The following is an 18,057-nucleotide window of genomic DNA, read 5'->3' on the forward strand; positions in this document are numbered from 1 at the left end:
TGCTTGCGTGAATGAACGTGCGTGCACGTGTGTTCGTGCGTGTGTGTCGTCGCTTATTCGCTTCAAATACTTTCTTTTCTTTTCAAAACTTGGGAATTAATACGGCGCGGTAAATAAAGTATTTAAAGCGAATAAGGGACGCTGTTTTTGTAGTTTATTTTATTTATTTTTTTATTTTTTTATTTTACACACACACACACACACACACACACACACACACACACACACACACACACACACACACACACACACACACACACACACACACACACACACACACACACACCGAGTGATGCCGCAGCGCGTTGACTAGTCCGTTCTGAGGCGTCCATAGGCTTTATGGTTTGTGTGTTTGAAAGCCGTGACACTCCTTTACCAGTTGGCCTGAAATACTCGACTTGATTCGGAGGACTCACCTGCCTCAGCCATTTTTCATATCAAAGCAGTGAAGGCGGGGGGAGGGGGAAGAAAGAGCATGCCATAGCAGATTAACCAGCAGGGCGCGCACAGACTTGTGCGGAGGTGAATTTACAGTGAGCCGTTTGACGGGAGAACAAAAATAAATAGGCGGTCGACTGACCGCGGCACTAGTCTCAATGTGCTACGACCAACAACTCTGGTGGTCTGATCACGTGCTAAGTGCATGATGCCTGTAGTGCTAAGGCGAACTCACCGACGAGAAACTGTGTCAATTTCCAATGGATAGTGTAGCCCAGGGGTCCAAACTTTTCACCTACCATAATCTAAGATCCGAATCATCAAACTGGGGCTAATATTCAGATCTTAGCTCCGCCGCCGGGGGGCTTCGCGGTCGGGGTTCCGCCGCCGGCCATAGGCCCGGTCAGGAATCTAGCTAAGATCTGCTAAGAGCTGAATGGCCCGGTGGTTGGGGACCGCTGGTGTAGCCTATCTATGGGCAATTAAAATGCATGAAAAGGCCATGCTGTATGGATAACGCGAACACATTGGGTACCTACATCTAATAGAAAAGTATTAATCGAACCGCAGGCCTTGACTAGGCTAGTCTACATAAAAAAGACGTGTGCAACTAGCCTAGCTAAACACCGAATTGTGTTCTCATTTAGGAATGAGGAGTTGACCTCACGGCACAGTAAGCCGTGTAAGCCCCCCCCTTTCCGCCATGTTGGTAGGTACGCCCCTCCGAGTGCAGCTGAGCTTTGCGTTATTGTTGACACGGTAGCTGCTAGCAGAGGAGGTTGTTGAAATTATTTACTGTTAACAATGCCTGGAAGCAACTGCTGCGTTAAAAACTGCTCCAATGCCTCACACGATCGCCGAGGAAACCGTAAGAACAGTGGGCTACAGTTTTTTAGGTTCCCTAAATGGAGAACGCACTTAGGAGAGCAAGTATCCGACATCACGAGGAGGTCGGATTTCTTGGGTGGGCAAAAGAACAATGTGCATTTAAAAATAAACATTTAAAAATAGCAATAAAGAAATGTGCATGGATGTACAATTCCTTGGCCTCTTCACCACGGTCTGTGGCTGTAGTTCACGAAGCACACTGGGGCCAGGTGATGCTTGGGAGGTAGGTGGTATCGAGAAATATTGTACCGCAAGTTCAGGGAGAGCCACCTTCACAAAGAAGTCCTGTGCCTTCTGAAGCCGTGCATTCCAAAATGTTTTGTCTGGAGCTATGCTCAGAATCACACAGTCATTCAGTGTCCACACTACAAAGTCACAGTAGGCACTCTCTGTTACAAACAGTTGGGTCTGGACCTGGGTGTAGTACTGGTGGTTCTTCTTGAGGTGCACCTGACCATCAACAGCATGCAGACAGAAGTTGCGGTCATCTGATGAGTACGCACCAAGGATTGTGCTGTCCTTGTACTTTGCGGGGCATTTCACTTCTATGCAGCCTTTCCCACAACAAGTGCAAGTAACAATGGCATCTGGCGATGCTCCTACCTGTGGGAAGGCCGGGTTGACAAAAAACCCACAAGTTTCCACTTGTTGATCGGTGTGCTGATCCTTTGTTTGGGCAGTGTATGCCTGCCTCGCTGTCTCCTCATGTTTGATGCCCCAACTGGTGGCTGCGGTTCCCGGCCCACGTGTAGGATAACAAACCCTCTTTATGGTGGAGGGTGCTGGTGAACTAATGTCTGTTGCATAAACACAATGCATTGAGGAGGCTGTGATTCTTCCAGCCCGTGCAGCAAACCAAAGTGATGAGTTGTGCTGTCCCCGCGTCCTTCTCTCTATCTGCACTGCCTGTTCCTCAGACACATCAGCAATGCTCCCTATGGTCTGGCAGTGCTTCTGCAGCGCAGGCAAGTCACTCCTTTCAAGGCCGCTTCCATTAGCCAGAGACTGTAAGCAGCGGATGGGCCGAATAGGGTCTCTGAACTCATCGCAGTATTCGGGTAGCACACTCAAAATTGCTGATCTTGTCCCTGTCGTGCTGATTTCCCGGTAGAATACTGCTAGCTCTTCCGGTGTTGGTGTCGGTGTGTCATTGGCTGTTTTGGCTGGACGTGTTCTCAGCGCAGGACTATTGTGGGTCTCACCGTCTATTCGTCTGTTTAGAGACCTCCGTGTAGCTGCAGCAGATATGAAATTGATGCGTTGGCCAACCTCTGGCAGGACCTTGTTGATGCTGCTTGGCAACTTCCAGTAGGCCGGTTCGTCTGTGACTGTGGCCTTCTCCTTTAACCGTACACAGGCATCGACCATAAACAGCAGGGCTCCGACATGGGTGCACGACTCCGCTACACCAGCCATGCATGTACAGTGGGCCGAACACACTTGCCCCGATGGTGTGAGGATGACCCATGGGGTGAGTGGAGGCTTGCAGAGCCGTCGTGAATGCATGACCTGTTAGATACAAGAGGTAAATAAATTAGAGAAACAGTAAAAAGCCTTGAAGACAAGGGGCACATTTTATTTCAAGTTACAGCCTAGTCTAGACCCCCATTTCCATTTGTATGCAGCTTTCCAGATTTACATTTGTCTGCAGCCTGAATCTCACAGACCTTTCATTCACACCGTTAATGGCTTGCTTTAGTCTAACCAGACCATTAACTACCCTAGCCTAACCAGAACTGGTTTGTCTACTTCGAAGCCCCCAACACACAATGCCTAGTATGTTTCATTGGGCTAAAATCAAATTAGCATAACAAGCTGCAAAACATGTGGGAAGTTAATCTAACGTTTGTGTGCATGGAACACCTCGTTACAATCTAGTGTTTACGAAACAATCGCGGTAAATTACTTTGTCACTTTGGTCAACGCAATGTATTCACAACACATTAGTATTAGCATACAACTCAAAAGGTGAAGCAACTTACCTTTGCCAGTACAACAGTGTTTTGAGCGTTTGGAGGCTTGTAGATGGCCAGGGGCCTCATGTACAAAGCTTGCTTACGCACAAAAAAGCTGCGTAAGCAACTTCTCACGCAAACGTTCGGATGTACAAAGACTGACTTGACGTGAGAAAGTGCGGTTCTCCACGCAAACTAAATGCCTGGCTTACGCACATTTCTGCTGCATTTTGTCAGTTGGCGGCACATAGAGGCAATGCAGCGCAACAACATTAGGCCTACTCGATCACGAGTCATGAAGTAATATTGCAATATGAGGCGAGTTCAAAGTGGATTTGAACGTTGTAATGCGTGATCTTAAATGCGCTTCAATCATGCGTTATTGTTGTCGAGACGCATAATGTGACACTGTTGTTAGGCTAAACTTAAACAGACCCATAAAACTAAATTGTCAATATTGGAATTAAAAGGAAGCCCCAGCAATATTATTTTCATTGATGGCTTGATTATTAAACGTTACATATTTTCCGGACCACGCATGACATATGATCTCTCTTCACACATTTGTTGTGAAATTCTTGACTGCAATATTATTATGTGATGTTGAGTGGAATAAGCACAAGCCATTGTTACTTAAAATCAATCCATCAATGAACCAGTCGGCCAATTTTGAATTATGTACATATTATTGACACAACCTATCGTCAGCATCCAAATAAATATATATGAATATAAAAGCATGCGCAAAATGTGGCAATAATCGATAGGTTGACAATGGCAGTGTTGGCCTTGTTAGAAGATGGTCGCATTCAAAATTAACGGGTGTTCCGCGACTATTATGATTTTTTTGTCAAAAAGGAGCCGATCCCGAATCACAGCTGCCACCCTTTGCTCAAATAGGGCGAGCTCCCAGACTCCGCCCCGCTGCGCTCTGACTCACGCTTCTCCGGTGGGACAACTTTCTTTTTACGTCCACCTTGATGTCCGACCACTTTTTTTTAATGCCAGCCACAGTTCGGCTTTCCGCCCCAACCTCATTGACCGACTTGGCAACGTTTTCCCACGCCAGTTTTTTGCTTTTGGTGCTGATTCCGGAGGAAAGAGAGCCAAACAAGATCTTATTTCTGGCCTCTACCTCCGAAATCAGCACCTCCACCTCGCATTCACTAAAGTTATTTTTTCTTCCTTTCTCCATGTTCTCCTTTCTCCTAACGAGCGCACTACTGCAGGCCTATTTATACAAATTAGCATATTAAATGAGGGAGGAGACTGGGTGGAGAGACGGGCTCGTGCATGTGCGCTCAATTTCACGTTAATTGGGATGTACAAAGAGAATCTGCGTGAAATCGTGCTTACGCAAGGATTGATACATCCGGATTTATTTGTGCGCAGCAGCTTTCCAGATTTTGGCGTCCGCAAAGTTTTAGTCAGAAATCCACGCAAGTCTTTGTACACAGCAAAAACTGGAGTGTTGAAATTTCAGGGTTAAACATGTCAGAGTTGATTTCAACTCTCAAAGTGTCATTTTAACACATTCTGATTAAAATGGTGTTCAGTGTTGGAGTTATTTAACAGAGTTATTCAAACCTAAGCAAATCAACTCTGTAGAGATGTAAAGTGCATCTCGGCCGAGTTAACTTGCTTGATAGGCCCCTGGGCTTCAGTCCAGGTAAACCCGTGTGTTATGCCCCTGGGCTTTCAGCAGGGTGAACCCGTGCATCAATCAATAGTCTCTGTGCGTGGCGTGGTCAACCGTCGTTTATTTCGCTGCTGGAATCAGGAATGGATGCGGAGTTGGAGTTTTACACGAGAGGTAAGCTACAAAATCAAACTTGTAGGAACAATAACATTGAATTAAACATCTGCTGAGAATATTTATGTAACTTTGCTAAGCATTTTTTGTGGTTGGCACTGGACAGCGAATGTTTGGATTTTTTTTTTTAATGCAATGTTAACTTCACCACTACCACTTGCTAAAAAATAAACATTAACAATAAAAAACCGGTTTCCTATGTTATCCGTTGCATTTTACCAAGTCTCACGCGTGCTTGAGAGGTTGTAAAAACAAGGCTTCATATTTAACTGTCGAATATAGTTTGGGGCTAACGTTAGCACAGGTTAACAAGCTAACTTGAAGTTCATGGCGGGTCCATGGCATCAGTCCGACTGCCCAATACTCCCTCTTCCCATTTCTCCGACCATACACTTGTTACCGTTGCACCGAGACCAGAGTGTCCGAGGCTCTGATCATACAGGTGTGGTTAACCCTCAGGTGCTCCTTCAGCCTTTTTCAATTTTTACCCCTTGACACAATTTTCAACTTGTAGTAAGAGACATTTAGACATCAGTTACTCCAAAAAATTTTGTGATACATATAAGGCTGGATCTTGACCTATCATAAAAACCACTTTTGACATGGGTTACAAATTTTTTTAACCCCTTCCCGGCCTGTTGTTGTTGCAGCAACAACACATGAGTTCTCTATTTTCATTTATTTTTAGAAAAAAAATTTTTAAATTTTTTTATTCTTTATTCCAGTCTGTATTATATTCTGAAGGTTTTTTTTCTAAGTGGATTGTTGATATATCATTCATACAACATTTTATTCATACGCATATGGCGAAATATGATTTTTTGTACGGTATTGACAGTATTTTCTCATTTACAGAGTGATAAAAAGAGATATCCAAAATTCCTTCGGGGAAAACTTTAGACACAAATATGTCAACAAAATAAAAAAAGAATTTTGAAAATAGCTTTATCCATTTCAGTTCTGTAAATGTAAATGTAAATAAATCAGTGAATATTTCATTAGATATTGCCTCATTTACATATTTAAACATAAAATTTCAGTAAACTTGTAATACAAAAAATGTTTGTCTAAATGTGAGTAATAAAATTGGAACGTTACATGGTGATACCTGTTAGTTAAAAAAAATTTTCAAAAATACATTGAAAATCCCATAGGCGGAGGTGGACATTTATGTCCAACGAAGGATCCTTAAAGAGCAACATGCAGGTTAAACACCATTACATAGAATAGTGTATATTAAGGATAACACAACTAGATGTGCAGGACTGAATAATTTTTTAACCATTCTAAAACGATATTTTGAGCTAAAATTGTGATATTATTATGAAAATAACTTCCGTCTCTATGAAACCGCCGACCGGAAATGACGTAGCGCGAGGGAGTCCAGTCAAGTCCAAGCGCGGTTAACATGGATTTTGAGGAAGAAACGCACGCCAACGAGCATACATTGGTGTTATGCAATAAATCTGCTTTAACAAACATACTTACGACCTTGTTCTTGATTAAACATCCATGAAGATTGTCTTAATTTAAGCCAGCAACGTTTTGTCTTTACGTACAACCTGAGATTTTAACGCAGACAAGGAAGCTCAAGCTGATTAGCACTAGCTGCTAGCTATATTGACTACATGCATAGATAATGTCAATACCAAAGTTACAATAACAGTCTAACAATCATATCTCACTGTCTGAAAATCCAGTATACAATTTTGCCTGCTAGAAGGAAGGAGAGGGGGCCAAATTAGAAAGAAGGGTTTCTCCAAACGGCTGATTAGTGTTTTATTGGCTAGGTGCCTTTGTGGACATTGTGAGGCTATGGCATTGGCAGTGGACAGCATGTGTTGTCAAAGGTGGATGCTTACTGAGCCCTAGTGCAGGATTTAGTCCCAGCCACGGACATTACTTGCCTGACGCTCCATCCCGGGTTTGATGCTTGCTGCCTCAACCCATTTTCGCTGCAGGTTGCATACCTCAACTTCAGGCAGGAGCATGGCGCTATCCACACCAGCAGAGCAGAGTATGTTTACACAAGACTAATTTACAATACAATTATACTACCTTATTATTATCCACCTTACACCAATACTTGTCAGTTCTCTACACAATTAACAAACTGTCAAAAGATTAGCATTTGATGCTCACAGTTAAGTGGATATTTAATTAAATGTACACATACACTTAATTATTGAATAGAATGGAAACTGTTACATCAAATATTTTTATCCCCTCATTCTAGGCAATTCCGATATACAGCCTAGACAGGTGGTCCGATGGGCACATGGGTTTCTGGGCAGGGAGATCAGGAAGGCGATAACCGCTTGTATTGTGGCTGCAATCAGGAGACAGTTTCCAGAAGAAGGGGGAACATACAGAGGTTTCAAATGGCCGGCATATGGGGGATGATCAATAAATAAACATACATCTTTAACAAAATGAACACACTAAATGCCTTGGTGTAAACAATGTATTTATTGTTTGAAACGTGAATGACGTTGAAGATAGTGGCCGACTGCCTCATCCTTGGCGATCTTGTGGTGTGTGGATAGGGGGGCAGGTGCAGCTGAGGACAGGATGTTGCTGTCTTCTTGGAGGGACTGTGGTGACCTCATGTATGCCTCTCTTAGTGAGACCATCAGGGCCGATGCATATTCTAGATGAGGGAAAGAAATATTGAGATCACATTTAATGGAATAGTTAATTCATTGACTGAGTCAGGTAAAATTTGACTAGACTTAAAAAAATATCTTTAGAAACTGAATGAAGTTCTCACCATATGATGGTTTCTCTTTTATGGGTCGGACAACCCAGCCACCCTTGCGAAACCTGGGATAACGCGTAGCGTGCCTCACCACTGTTTGTCCGGGATACATCTCTGTCTCCATTCTCATTGAAATGGAGGACTGCTAAGAGAAGTCTATAGGAAAAAGGTACACTTCAGTATTAGGCACCACAACTAAAACAAAAAGAAAAGTGGTCTGACGCTGGCAATACAGTACATTCCAGCAAGAGGTTAAGGTTACTTTAATCACGTTTCATGAGGCGATCCTCCATGTGATGTAATTCTAATGAACAATTTGGACCTTTTTCAATGAGGTGTGTGCTACTATGTTACTGCATTAGATGTAGCCAGATTCATCCATTAACCCTAAGCAACATTGTCTGTCAACTTGAGGGGCAAACATATGGGATTTCAGAGAATTTATCAATAAATAAATTGTGAAATCACTTGAGAGTAACACAGGATACAAAACCGAATGGGGAAACGGGAGTGTTGGGCTAGAACTATGCTAACCATGTCACTATGTGCCGTGTTCCAATATCCATACTATCCGCACTCACTATGCTTAGTTTGAGTAGGTAGGGCGTTCCAATTCAGATCGGGGCGAATAGAAGTGTACTGAAAGGACCGGGATGGTGTACTCAAAACGGTCAAACCGCGAAGTGTGGACTCAACGAGCATTTTCCACATAGCCTGCATTCATTTAGTTATTTTGTAGCTTTTATAGCTACTACACGTAAAGAGTTTTTTTGCGGGAATTTCTGGGTAGTGCACCATGGTTTTGGAAGACATTGACATCTGAAAATCAGCGCACTTAGTGAGTGCGGATAGTGTACTATGGAAGTATGGATATCGGAACACACGTCATCAGCTACAAAATGTTTGCTAATGCAATAGCCAAATGTGTTGTGGGCCTATGTTGCTAACTAGCTGGAGGATTGCCCAATGCTCAAATCACTTCTCTATTCCGCCATTAATACACTAACACATTAGGAAATCACCAAAACAGCAGTTAAAAGAGGTAAAAGTAAGACTTACTCGGCTAAGAGACAGCTTTCGGTGCAAAGCCTTTCTGCTAGCACTAGCAGTGGTAGCACTCGGTCCTCCAGTCCCGCCCGCGTCGGTTTCAAGTGGATCCTTCGGCTTTGAACTTGAAACCATCAAGTGAACAGCGGGAACAGCATCAGCGATCAGCCTCACATGATCCTTATTCCGAAATCCATCTGAGACTCCAACAAATCTCCTTGTCGATAGCTCTCCGGAGTGAAATGAGCGCTACAAATCACCGAGTGTACGGTGACAGACGCTGCCGTGAAGTCTGCTCTCTTCACCTCCACAAAACGCACCCACAAACGAAAAGCCTTGCTTTTCCTTGACGGAAAATGATGGACACGATGTTCTGTCAGGCAGGAATTCGTGCATCCTGCACAAACACAATAATTCACCATGACTAAACTCAATCGCAAACGCAATCTGTCTCTTGCTACCGCTCTCGTACTACGTCGAAACCCACAGTGAGAGAGTGGCGCGCGAAGGGGAGTGCCTCTGCCTACGTCATAGGACTTGTTGCTAGGGGGTTCAACGATAGCTTAAAAATTGGCGCATTTTCATCAAATTATATATTTTACGTTTTGTGTAACATAGTAATTTCTACGTTTTACGTTTTTAGAAGACCTTTTCAGACAATATCATGCATTGAGTAGAATATAAATTAAACCTGCAAGTTGCTCTTTAACGTGTTTATTTTTCATTACGAGCCCAAAAATTTGACTATCATTCTGAAATTTGGGACATTCAGAGGTGACCCAAAAATACACCTCCTTGCCAAAAATCAGCCCCCAGTGACCTTTCCTTTGACCGTGGGGGGGTAGGATAGAGTGCCAGGTGGACATAAATGTCTAGGGGTCATCTGAGGGTTAATAACTCTGATTAATGGGTAGTAGTGGGCAGTCAGACTAAAAAGGGTAAACTTTACTGGTGCTGTGTTGTGTTTGTTTGGTCGCTGAAAACCAGCTTTTAACAGAGGGGAATGTTTTAATAAATCAGTTTTGCCTCAAATGTAAATGTTAATTACGGTAGCATGTGCTGCAGTCACTACAGCTAGTCGCTGCCACGTTCATCAATGAGAGCGTTTCCACTGGGCCTGCTGTGGCATGTTCAGCCTCCCAGCAGCTGCTGAATGTGGTTTAATCTTAGACATGCAGTGAAATTAATAATGAAACAATTTCTTGCATGATACACAACGTTTATGTGAGTGTTAAATAATTATTTCTTGCATGTTAAGTGTTTACTGACATTTGTTTGTTGTTGCATGTCTCAGAAAAATGCTGATCCAGGTTCGGTATTGCCAACAGCAGAAGTATGTGAAGTTGGATGAGGTTGATGGATGTTTTGATTTTGTGCAGTTCCATGACAAAGGTTTGTTTTTGTTTTACTTATGCTTGGTTTGATATAAAGGGCAGAACAACGCCCCTTTCTTTTAAGATTTGGACTGAAAAGGGAATGTATTTTATGCAGGGGATTATCTCTGAATTTGTTTACAGTGGTGGATTAAATTATTGAATGTGAAATGAGGCAAGATCAGTGCTAGCTTAAAGGTCCACTCAGATGTATCTTGTCTTTTCCAGTCATCGAGAGATTTTGCCTGCCACCTGACGCAAAATTAGTGTACAAAGATGCAACAGGGACAGAAGTTGATGAGGACATTTTCAGTGACCTTGTCAGCCAAGGCAATGTGACTCTATCAGTTTTCTCAAATGACGGTGAGAAATGTAAAGGGGTAAATTACATAATGCAATGTGCAAAACACTAATGCAAATTTATAAGTACAGAAATACAGTAAACAATTTCAATTTAATGTTTTCAGAATTAAGTCATTTAATACACTTAAAGGTGGATCAAATATTCAATATCATTCTTTGTGGTTACACAACAGGGACATTCAGCCTGACTTTTATTAAATGGTTTAAATGTCATTTTAACTGACATAAATCCAACATGAATACCAAATGTATTTTTGATTAATCTAATTCATGCCTTTAAAACAATTTCTGAAAATATTTCTGAATTGCCTATCAAGACTGAGAATCAATTGATTAAATGAGTTGAGTCTATGGTGTGCCGTTGGCTTGTATACTGCAAATAAACACCCCACCCCCTTTTTTTTTTTTTTTTTTTTTTAGAATTTTCCGATTGCTCCTTGTCCTCTCCATCCGATTATTCTGATTCAAGCTTCAGTTCATGTGCAAGTACATCAACTATACTCCTAGATGATGTTCCTAGGAAGAAACCAAGACTTGAGGGCCCACTTACTGCAGCATCTGCTAGAAAGGTTGTGCTAAGTACTCACAGGTTTCTTAAAATCAACATTTGTCATCCTTAAGCTCTAGAAAGGCAGTTTATCACATTTGTTTTTTTGCTTCTTTTTCAAAGTTGATTGAAGATGTCCTTGGTACCAGCTCAGGTGGTGAAGAGGTCCTCCAAGAGTATCACACAACACAAACTCTAACAGATGCTACCAGAAGAAAGTTGGTCAATATAATAGTGGCACACATGATTGATAAACACGGGTATGTGTGTTCTATTTGTCTGTACTATCCTTTTTTTTATTAACAAGTTAACTACTTGGCCCTTGTATTAATGCTAATTTGATCTTTTCTCAGGCAACTCCCCAGCAAAGCTGTTCGAGAAGAGTACGCTCTTGGGATAGTGACAGTGTTCCCGTCCCTCAAAGACCCATACTCCAAGAAAGGCTATGTATAGTCATTATTATTGTACTCTCTGTTTACATAATTTTCATGTTTTGTCTACATTACAGTAACATTTAGATTCTGAAATTTCACAGTAGCTTATGAGGTTGACATCACATTAATTTTGAATGTATTTCCATTTTAGGAACATTTCTATGATCCTGCAAGCAGCACCGGATACATTTCTTGGCGTCTGAAAACGATTCAGAGAAAGATTCGAAGAGGACATGCATCTACAAGTAGCCCCACTGGCTTTTCCCCAGGAGGAGGTCAGTCTATCTATCTATCTATCTATCTATCTATCTATCTATCTATCTATCTACGGCACTATCTATCTCTACGCAACTGTCTTTCTTTCTCTAAGTACCCCTCATTTTTCTTTCTTTCTTACAACTTCATCTAGGGTGTTTCTTGTTTTTTTTTCTTGAAAGAATTGTGTGCTTTTTTTCAGGAGGCCCAAATGTGCGCAGGTCCATTGTTGTTGACCAGCAGCTTGATGGGGATGCATACCAGGAAGCCATCTCCTTGCTCAACCATACAACAGACAGTTCCGTAATTTTTGAAAGTTTGTACATTATACCCTCGTTTATTATGTTTTAACTGACTGCATTGGGGGAAAGTTCTTAAAATAAATGGTAAGCAGATGGAAGTTTGTACATTATACCCTCATGTTTTAACTGACTGCATTGGGGGAAAAGTTAAAATAAATTGTGTTTTTGAAAATGCATTTTTCTTGGAATTGTCATTTTAATGGTTGTATTGTACTGTTAACTATGTAGTGTCAATTTAACCCAATTTAGGAAGTTAAAAAGGAGCTCTGATATAATGTAAATCGATAAAGTGTTAATTTAACCCAGTTTAGAGAGTTAAAAAGTAACTCTGATATAGTGTTAATGTAACTCGATATAGTGTTAATTTAACCCAGTTTAGGGAGTTAAAAAGTAACTCTGATATAGTGTTAATGTAACTCGATATAGTGTTAATTCAACCCAGTCTAGGGAGTTAAAAAGTAACTCTAGGTACAGTGTTAAATAATTAACTATTTTGAAAGTGTTAATTTAACTCTGTAGAGTGTGGAGCTATATAAACCCGCAAAAAGTGTTAAAATTGACTCTGTGGGAGTTGATTCAACACTCCAGTTTTTGCTGTGTACATGAGGCCCCAGGTCTTGCACCCAACCACAGCAGAATGTCTCATAGCTTTCTAGCGATTTATGGCTTTTAAATTCTTGCATCGTATATTGACTGATGCCAAAAACCAAGTAGTTCACTATGTCCATATATGTGCAAGGTGGTTAAAGGTCCAGGGGCCTCATGTACAAAGCATGCTTACGCACAAAAAAGCTGCGTAAGCAACTTCTCACGCAAACGTTCGGATGTACAAAGACTGACTTGACGTGAGAAAGTGCGGTTCTCCACGCAAACTAAATGCCTGGCTTACGCACATTTCTGGTGCATTTAGTCAGTTGGCGGCACATAGAGGCAATGCAGCGCAACGACATTAAGCCTACGCGATCACGAGTCATGAAGTAATATTGCAATATGAGGCGAGTTCAAAGTGGATTTGAACGTCGGAATGCGTGATTTTAAATGCGCTTCAATCATGCGTTATTGTTGCCGAGACGCATAATGTGACACTGTTGTTAGGCTAAACTTAAACAGACCCATAAAACTAAATTGTCAATATTGGAATTAAAAGGAAGCCCCAGCAATATTATTTATGGCTTGTTTATTAAACGTTACATATTTTCCGGACCACGCATGACATATGATCTCTCTTCACACATTTGTTGTGAAATTCTTGACTGCAATATTATTATGTGATGTTGAGTGGAGTAAGCACAAGCCATTGTTAGTTAAAATCAATCCATCAATGAACCAGTCGGCCAATTTCGAATTATGTACATATTATTGACACATTGGGTGTATGGATACAACCTTCGTCAGCATGCATCCAAATAAATGAGAATATAAAAGCATGCGCGAAATGTAGGCCCTACCGATATTTCGGTACATTTTGCGCATGCTTTTTTTTTTTTCTTTATAGGTTGACAATGGCAGTGTTGGCCTTGTTAGAAGATGGTCGCATTCAAAATTAACGGGTGTTCCGCGACTATTACGATTTTTTGGTCAAAAAAGAGCCGATCCCAAATCACAGCTGCCACCCTTTGCTCAAATAGGGCGAGCTCCCAGACTCCGCCCCGCTGCGCTCTGACCCACGCTTCTCCGGTGGGCAGAGACCTTTCTTTTTACGTCCACCTTGATGTCCGACCACTTTTTTTAATGTCAGCCACAGTTCGGCTTTCCGCCCCAACCTCATTGACCGACTTGGCAACGTTTTCCCACGCCAGTTTTTTGCTTTTGGTGCTTATTCCGGAGGAAAGAGAGCCAAACAAGATCTTATTTCTGGCCTCTACCTCCGAAATCAGCACCTCCACCTCGCATTCACTAAAGTTATTTTTTCTTCCTTTCTCCATGTTCTCCTTTCTCCTAACGAGCGCACTACTGCAGGCCTATTTATACGAATTAGCATATTAAATGAGGGAGGAGACTGGGTGGAGAGACGGGCTCGTGCATGTGCGCTCAATTTCACGTTAATTGGGATGTACAAAGAGAATCTGCGTGAAATCGTGCTTACGCAAGGATTGATACATCCGGATTTATTTGTGCGCAGCAGCTTTCCAAATTTTGGCGTCCGCAAAGTTTTAGTCAGAAATCCACGCAAGTCTTAGTACATGAGGCCCCAGGTCTCTGTCCCATTCTGCTGCAGGTAGCTCGTATGGGTCGACGTTGTTTAAGTCTGACAGCTTCTCCTCATACCTCTGCTTGGCGCTGGTAGTGAGTTTGTTCCTGTAAGGACCCTTTTCCTTCGCCTTATTCTTCTCCATTTATTTCTATCGTAATTTCTCCTGCGTCTCTGCGTCTATGTTTCCTCATCTGTCTGTATGCCGCTCTGACAACGTTTCTCCTGGCAACCGTGCTACCAGCATGGCGGATGGGCTCAAACCCCTCCCCTCCCCAAAAACCACAGTCACGTGGTTCACACAACTTCACACACCGTGTGAAGTTATTTTTTCGTTTCGGCAAGTAGCCGTGTAATAATGTAGCCTATAGAACGTCGCCGGTTATTATCTAAAATAAGCCCCTTAAGGGAGAAGACACCGCCGCTTCAAGTCGGGGTCCGGTTCGCCCTGTCGGGGCCTACCGTAATTTCCCGCATACAGGCTGCATCATGGATAAACCGCAAGCCTTTCATTTATGTAGCCTATTTAAAAAAGCAGAATAAGCCGCACCGCCACACAAGTTTCAAATGCGCTGCGGTTTTAGGCACGGGCGAAAAACGAGACACACGAGAAAGAAAATGATCCGCATTTTCTATTAACGATAATGCCCCCCCCCCCTTCAACAAATCCGCCACACATTGCTACCTGGGGCCTCATGTACTAAGACTTGCGTGGATTTCTGACTAAAACTTTGCGGACGCCAAAATTTGGAAAGCTGCTGCGCACAAATAAATCCGGATGTATCAATCCTTGCGTAAGCACGATTTCACGCAGATTCTCTTTGTACATCCCAATTAACGTGAAATTGTGCGCACGTGCACGAGCCCGTCTCTCCACCCAGTCTCCTCCCTCATTTAATATGCTAATTCGTATAAATAAACCTGCAGTAGTGCGCTCGTTAGGAGAAAGGAGAAAATGGAGAAAGGAAGAAAAAATAACTTTAGTGAATGCGAGGTGGAGGTGCTGATTTCGGAGGTAGAGGCCAGAAATAAGATCTTGTTTGGCTCTCTTTCATCCGGAATCAGCACCAAAAGCAAAAAACTGGCGTGGGAAAATGTTGCCAAGTCGGTCAACGAGGTTGGGGCCGAAAGCCGAACTCTGGCTGACATAAAAAAAAAGTGGTCGGACATCAAGGTGGACGTAAAAAGAAAGGTGTCTGCCCACCGGAGAAGTGTGGGTCAGACGGGCAGCGGGCGGAGTCGGGGAGCTCGCCCTATTTGAGCAAAGGATGGCAGCTGTGATTTGGGATCGGCTCACTTTTGCCCAAAAAATCATAATTGTCTTGGTACAACCCTTCATTTCGAATGCGACCATCTTCTAACAAGGCCAACACTGCCATCACACCTATCGATTATTGCCACATTTCGCGCATGCTTTTATATTCTCATTTATTTGGATGCATGCTGACTGGTTGTTCCCATACACCCAAGGTGTCAATAATATGTACATAATTCGAAATCGACCGACTGGTTCATTGATAGATTGAATTTAAGTAACAATGGCTTGTTCTTACTCCACGCAACATCAAATAATAATACTGCAGTCAAGAATCTGACGACATATGCGTGAAGAGAGATCCATTAGCGATGTCATGCGTGGTCATGAAATATGTAACGTTTAATAAACAAGTCATTACTGAAAATAATATTGCTGGGGCTTCCTTTTAATTTCCTTTTAACTCCAATAGTAATATATATTTTTATGGGTCTGTTTACGTTTAGCCTAATATCAACAACAGTGTCACATTATGCGTCTCGACAACAATAATGTATGATTGAAGTGCATTTAAGATCACACATCCCGACGTTCAAATCCACTTTGAACTAGCCTCATATTGCAATATTACTTCATGACTCGTGATCGAGTAGGCCTAATGTTGTTGCGCTGCATTGCCTCTATGTGCCGCCAACTGACAAAATGCAGCAGAAATGTGCGTAAGCCAGGCATTTAGTTTGCGTGGAGAACCGCACTTTCTCACGTCAAGTCAGTCTTTGTACATCCGAACGTTTGCGTGAGAAGTTGTTTACGCAGCTTTTTTGTGCGTAAGCAAGCTTTGTAGGCCTACATGAGGCCCCTGTGTGGGAAACACTGCCGTGATCCAAATGCAATCGCGGCTGCGACGTGAATGCACGGTAAAGTTGCGCAACACAGGTGGAGCTTATTGACACAACATCATGAACCAAGTCTGAGGCTAAAGCTAACCTCAATCGACCCAGACATCACAGAACTCTGTTCACAGAGCCACGCACACCCCTCTCACTAAGCATGATAGGCCCAGAGTCGCCATTACCAATTTCTTTTTTATTATTATTCTTATGGGTACATTCCCCAGGATTACTTTGAGAAGGTCACAGTAGGGCCTACTATTCTTAATTTTCAATTTGTGCCTGAGTAGGCTACATTCTCCTTCAAACCTAAACATTATATTCTGACCTGTTGTTAGTATTGTCTCGTTGCAAGTGTTTAAATACAATACATGAGTTTACATAGTCTACAGTTGGTTGTTCAGTCAAGTAAAGTTATGTGAATAATAAATCATATTATTAATATTAATGCCTTCTTTGTAACTTTATTTTAATTCCGGTGGTACTTGGAGAGCCAAATCATTTCTAAGGTGGTACTCATGGTAAAAAGTTTGAGAACCACTGAATTAAATAGTCCAACTTGAATTAATATTTGATATTTTAACCCATAATGCAGAGTTGGTCTATGAAAAGGAAATTTAAAAGGTATTTTGGACTCTTATTTTAATATTGTCAGAGAAGGCCAATAGGCCTACTTGCAACGAAAATTAAGATTAAAATTCCATTATTGAATTTCTATGTACATTTTGTCCAAATGAATGCAGGTCAATTGAAAATAAAAATGCTAGAGAAATTACACACCAAAAAATCCTGAATTTCCTGAGACTTAGGCCTACAGTAAAAGCCCCAGTTTGCACAAGGTAGAATAGCCATCTGTCTGAATACTGATGGTTTCCATTGTCTCGCTCACCTTGCCGCCACGCCCCCTGGTGACGTTACCCTACACATTGTAGACCAAAGGAAATCGCGATCAATACCTCACCTGCAATTTGACTGGAAAAGTTTGAAGGGTAATAACACAAAACATTGGACAGCGGTGGAAAAGACCGGTGGACGGATCACCGCCGGTGTCTGTCTAGCCTTTCAATATGGAATCAAATTACCGGAGACTAGGGAACTGTGCGTGTGCGTTCTGGCTGGCTATATCCTTCGACATACTGGGCATGCTTATTCTTCTCACTGGAGTTTTTGCCAACGTTTTCTTCTACGACTTTTTAATATACGCTGGCGCCATTATCATTTTCCTCAGTCTCATTTGGTGGGTGTTCTGGTTCACGGGCAACATCGAGGTGCCCCCTGAGGAACTTGAGGATGATATTGGGTTACCTCCTAGGAAACCCGCCACCGAGGGCATCAAGGGCACCGTGAGGAGTCTTTCAAGGCGCTTGTCCCACGGGATACTGCATTCTCTCAGGAACCGCACTCCAAAGTCGTTCGGCGAACACAGAGCCTTTCCTCGGGATGGCCCGCAGCCGGTGGGAACCTCACCGGCCCCTCTGACGACCCTCCCGCGCGAGCACTTGCACACAGTCTCTGACTTTGTAGAATTTGACACTCGGACATCAGAGG

At 42.4% G+C, this 18,057-nt stretch overlaps 1 protein-coding gene across 1 annotated transcript; it reads left to right on the plus strand.

Moving 5' to 3' along the window:
* The first annotated feature begins 4,980 nt into the window (after positions 1–4,980).
* On the plus strand, positions 4,981–12,304 carry LOC311385152 (uncharacterized protein). The gene is made up of 8 exons (XM_084488711.1): positions 4,981–5,094; positions 10,194–10,291; positions 10,501–10,635; positions 11,056–11,204; positions 11,306–11,442; positions 11,536–11,629; positions 11,768–11,891; positions 12,074–12,304. Exons 2-8 carry the CDS (start codon positions 10,198–10,200, stop codon positions 12,220–12,222), a joined length of 882 nt encoding a protein of 293 aa, XP_084344837.1. The 5' UTR covers positions 4,981–5,094; positions 10,194–10,197; the 3' UTR covers positions 12,223–12,304.
* The last annotated feature ends 5,753 nt before the right edge of the window (positions 12,305–18,057 follow it).

This window comes from Micromesistius poutassou, assembly GCF_964030765.1.
Source record: "Micromesistius poutassou genome assembly, chromosome: 1".
Lineage (NCBI taxonomy): Eukaryota > Metazoa > Chordata > Actinopteri > Gadiformes > Gadidae > Micromesistius > Micromesistius poutassou.

Bases quoted from the DNA above. Each gene is read 5' to 3' on its own strand.
- LOC311385152 (XM_084488711.1), top strand. From the start codon at position 10,198: ATGCTGATCCAGGTTCGGTATTGCCAACAGCAGAAGTATGTGAAGTTG. The intron at 10,636-11,055 runs GTGAGAAATGTA...TTTTTTTTTTAG, and splicing joins ATCAGTTTTCTCAAATGACG to AATTTTCCGATTGCTCCTTG. The intron at 11,205-11,305 runs GTTGTGCTAAGT...TCTTTTTCAAAG, and splicing joins CTGCAGCATCTGCTAGAAAG to TTGATTGAAGATGTCCTTGG.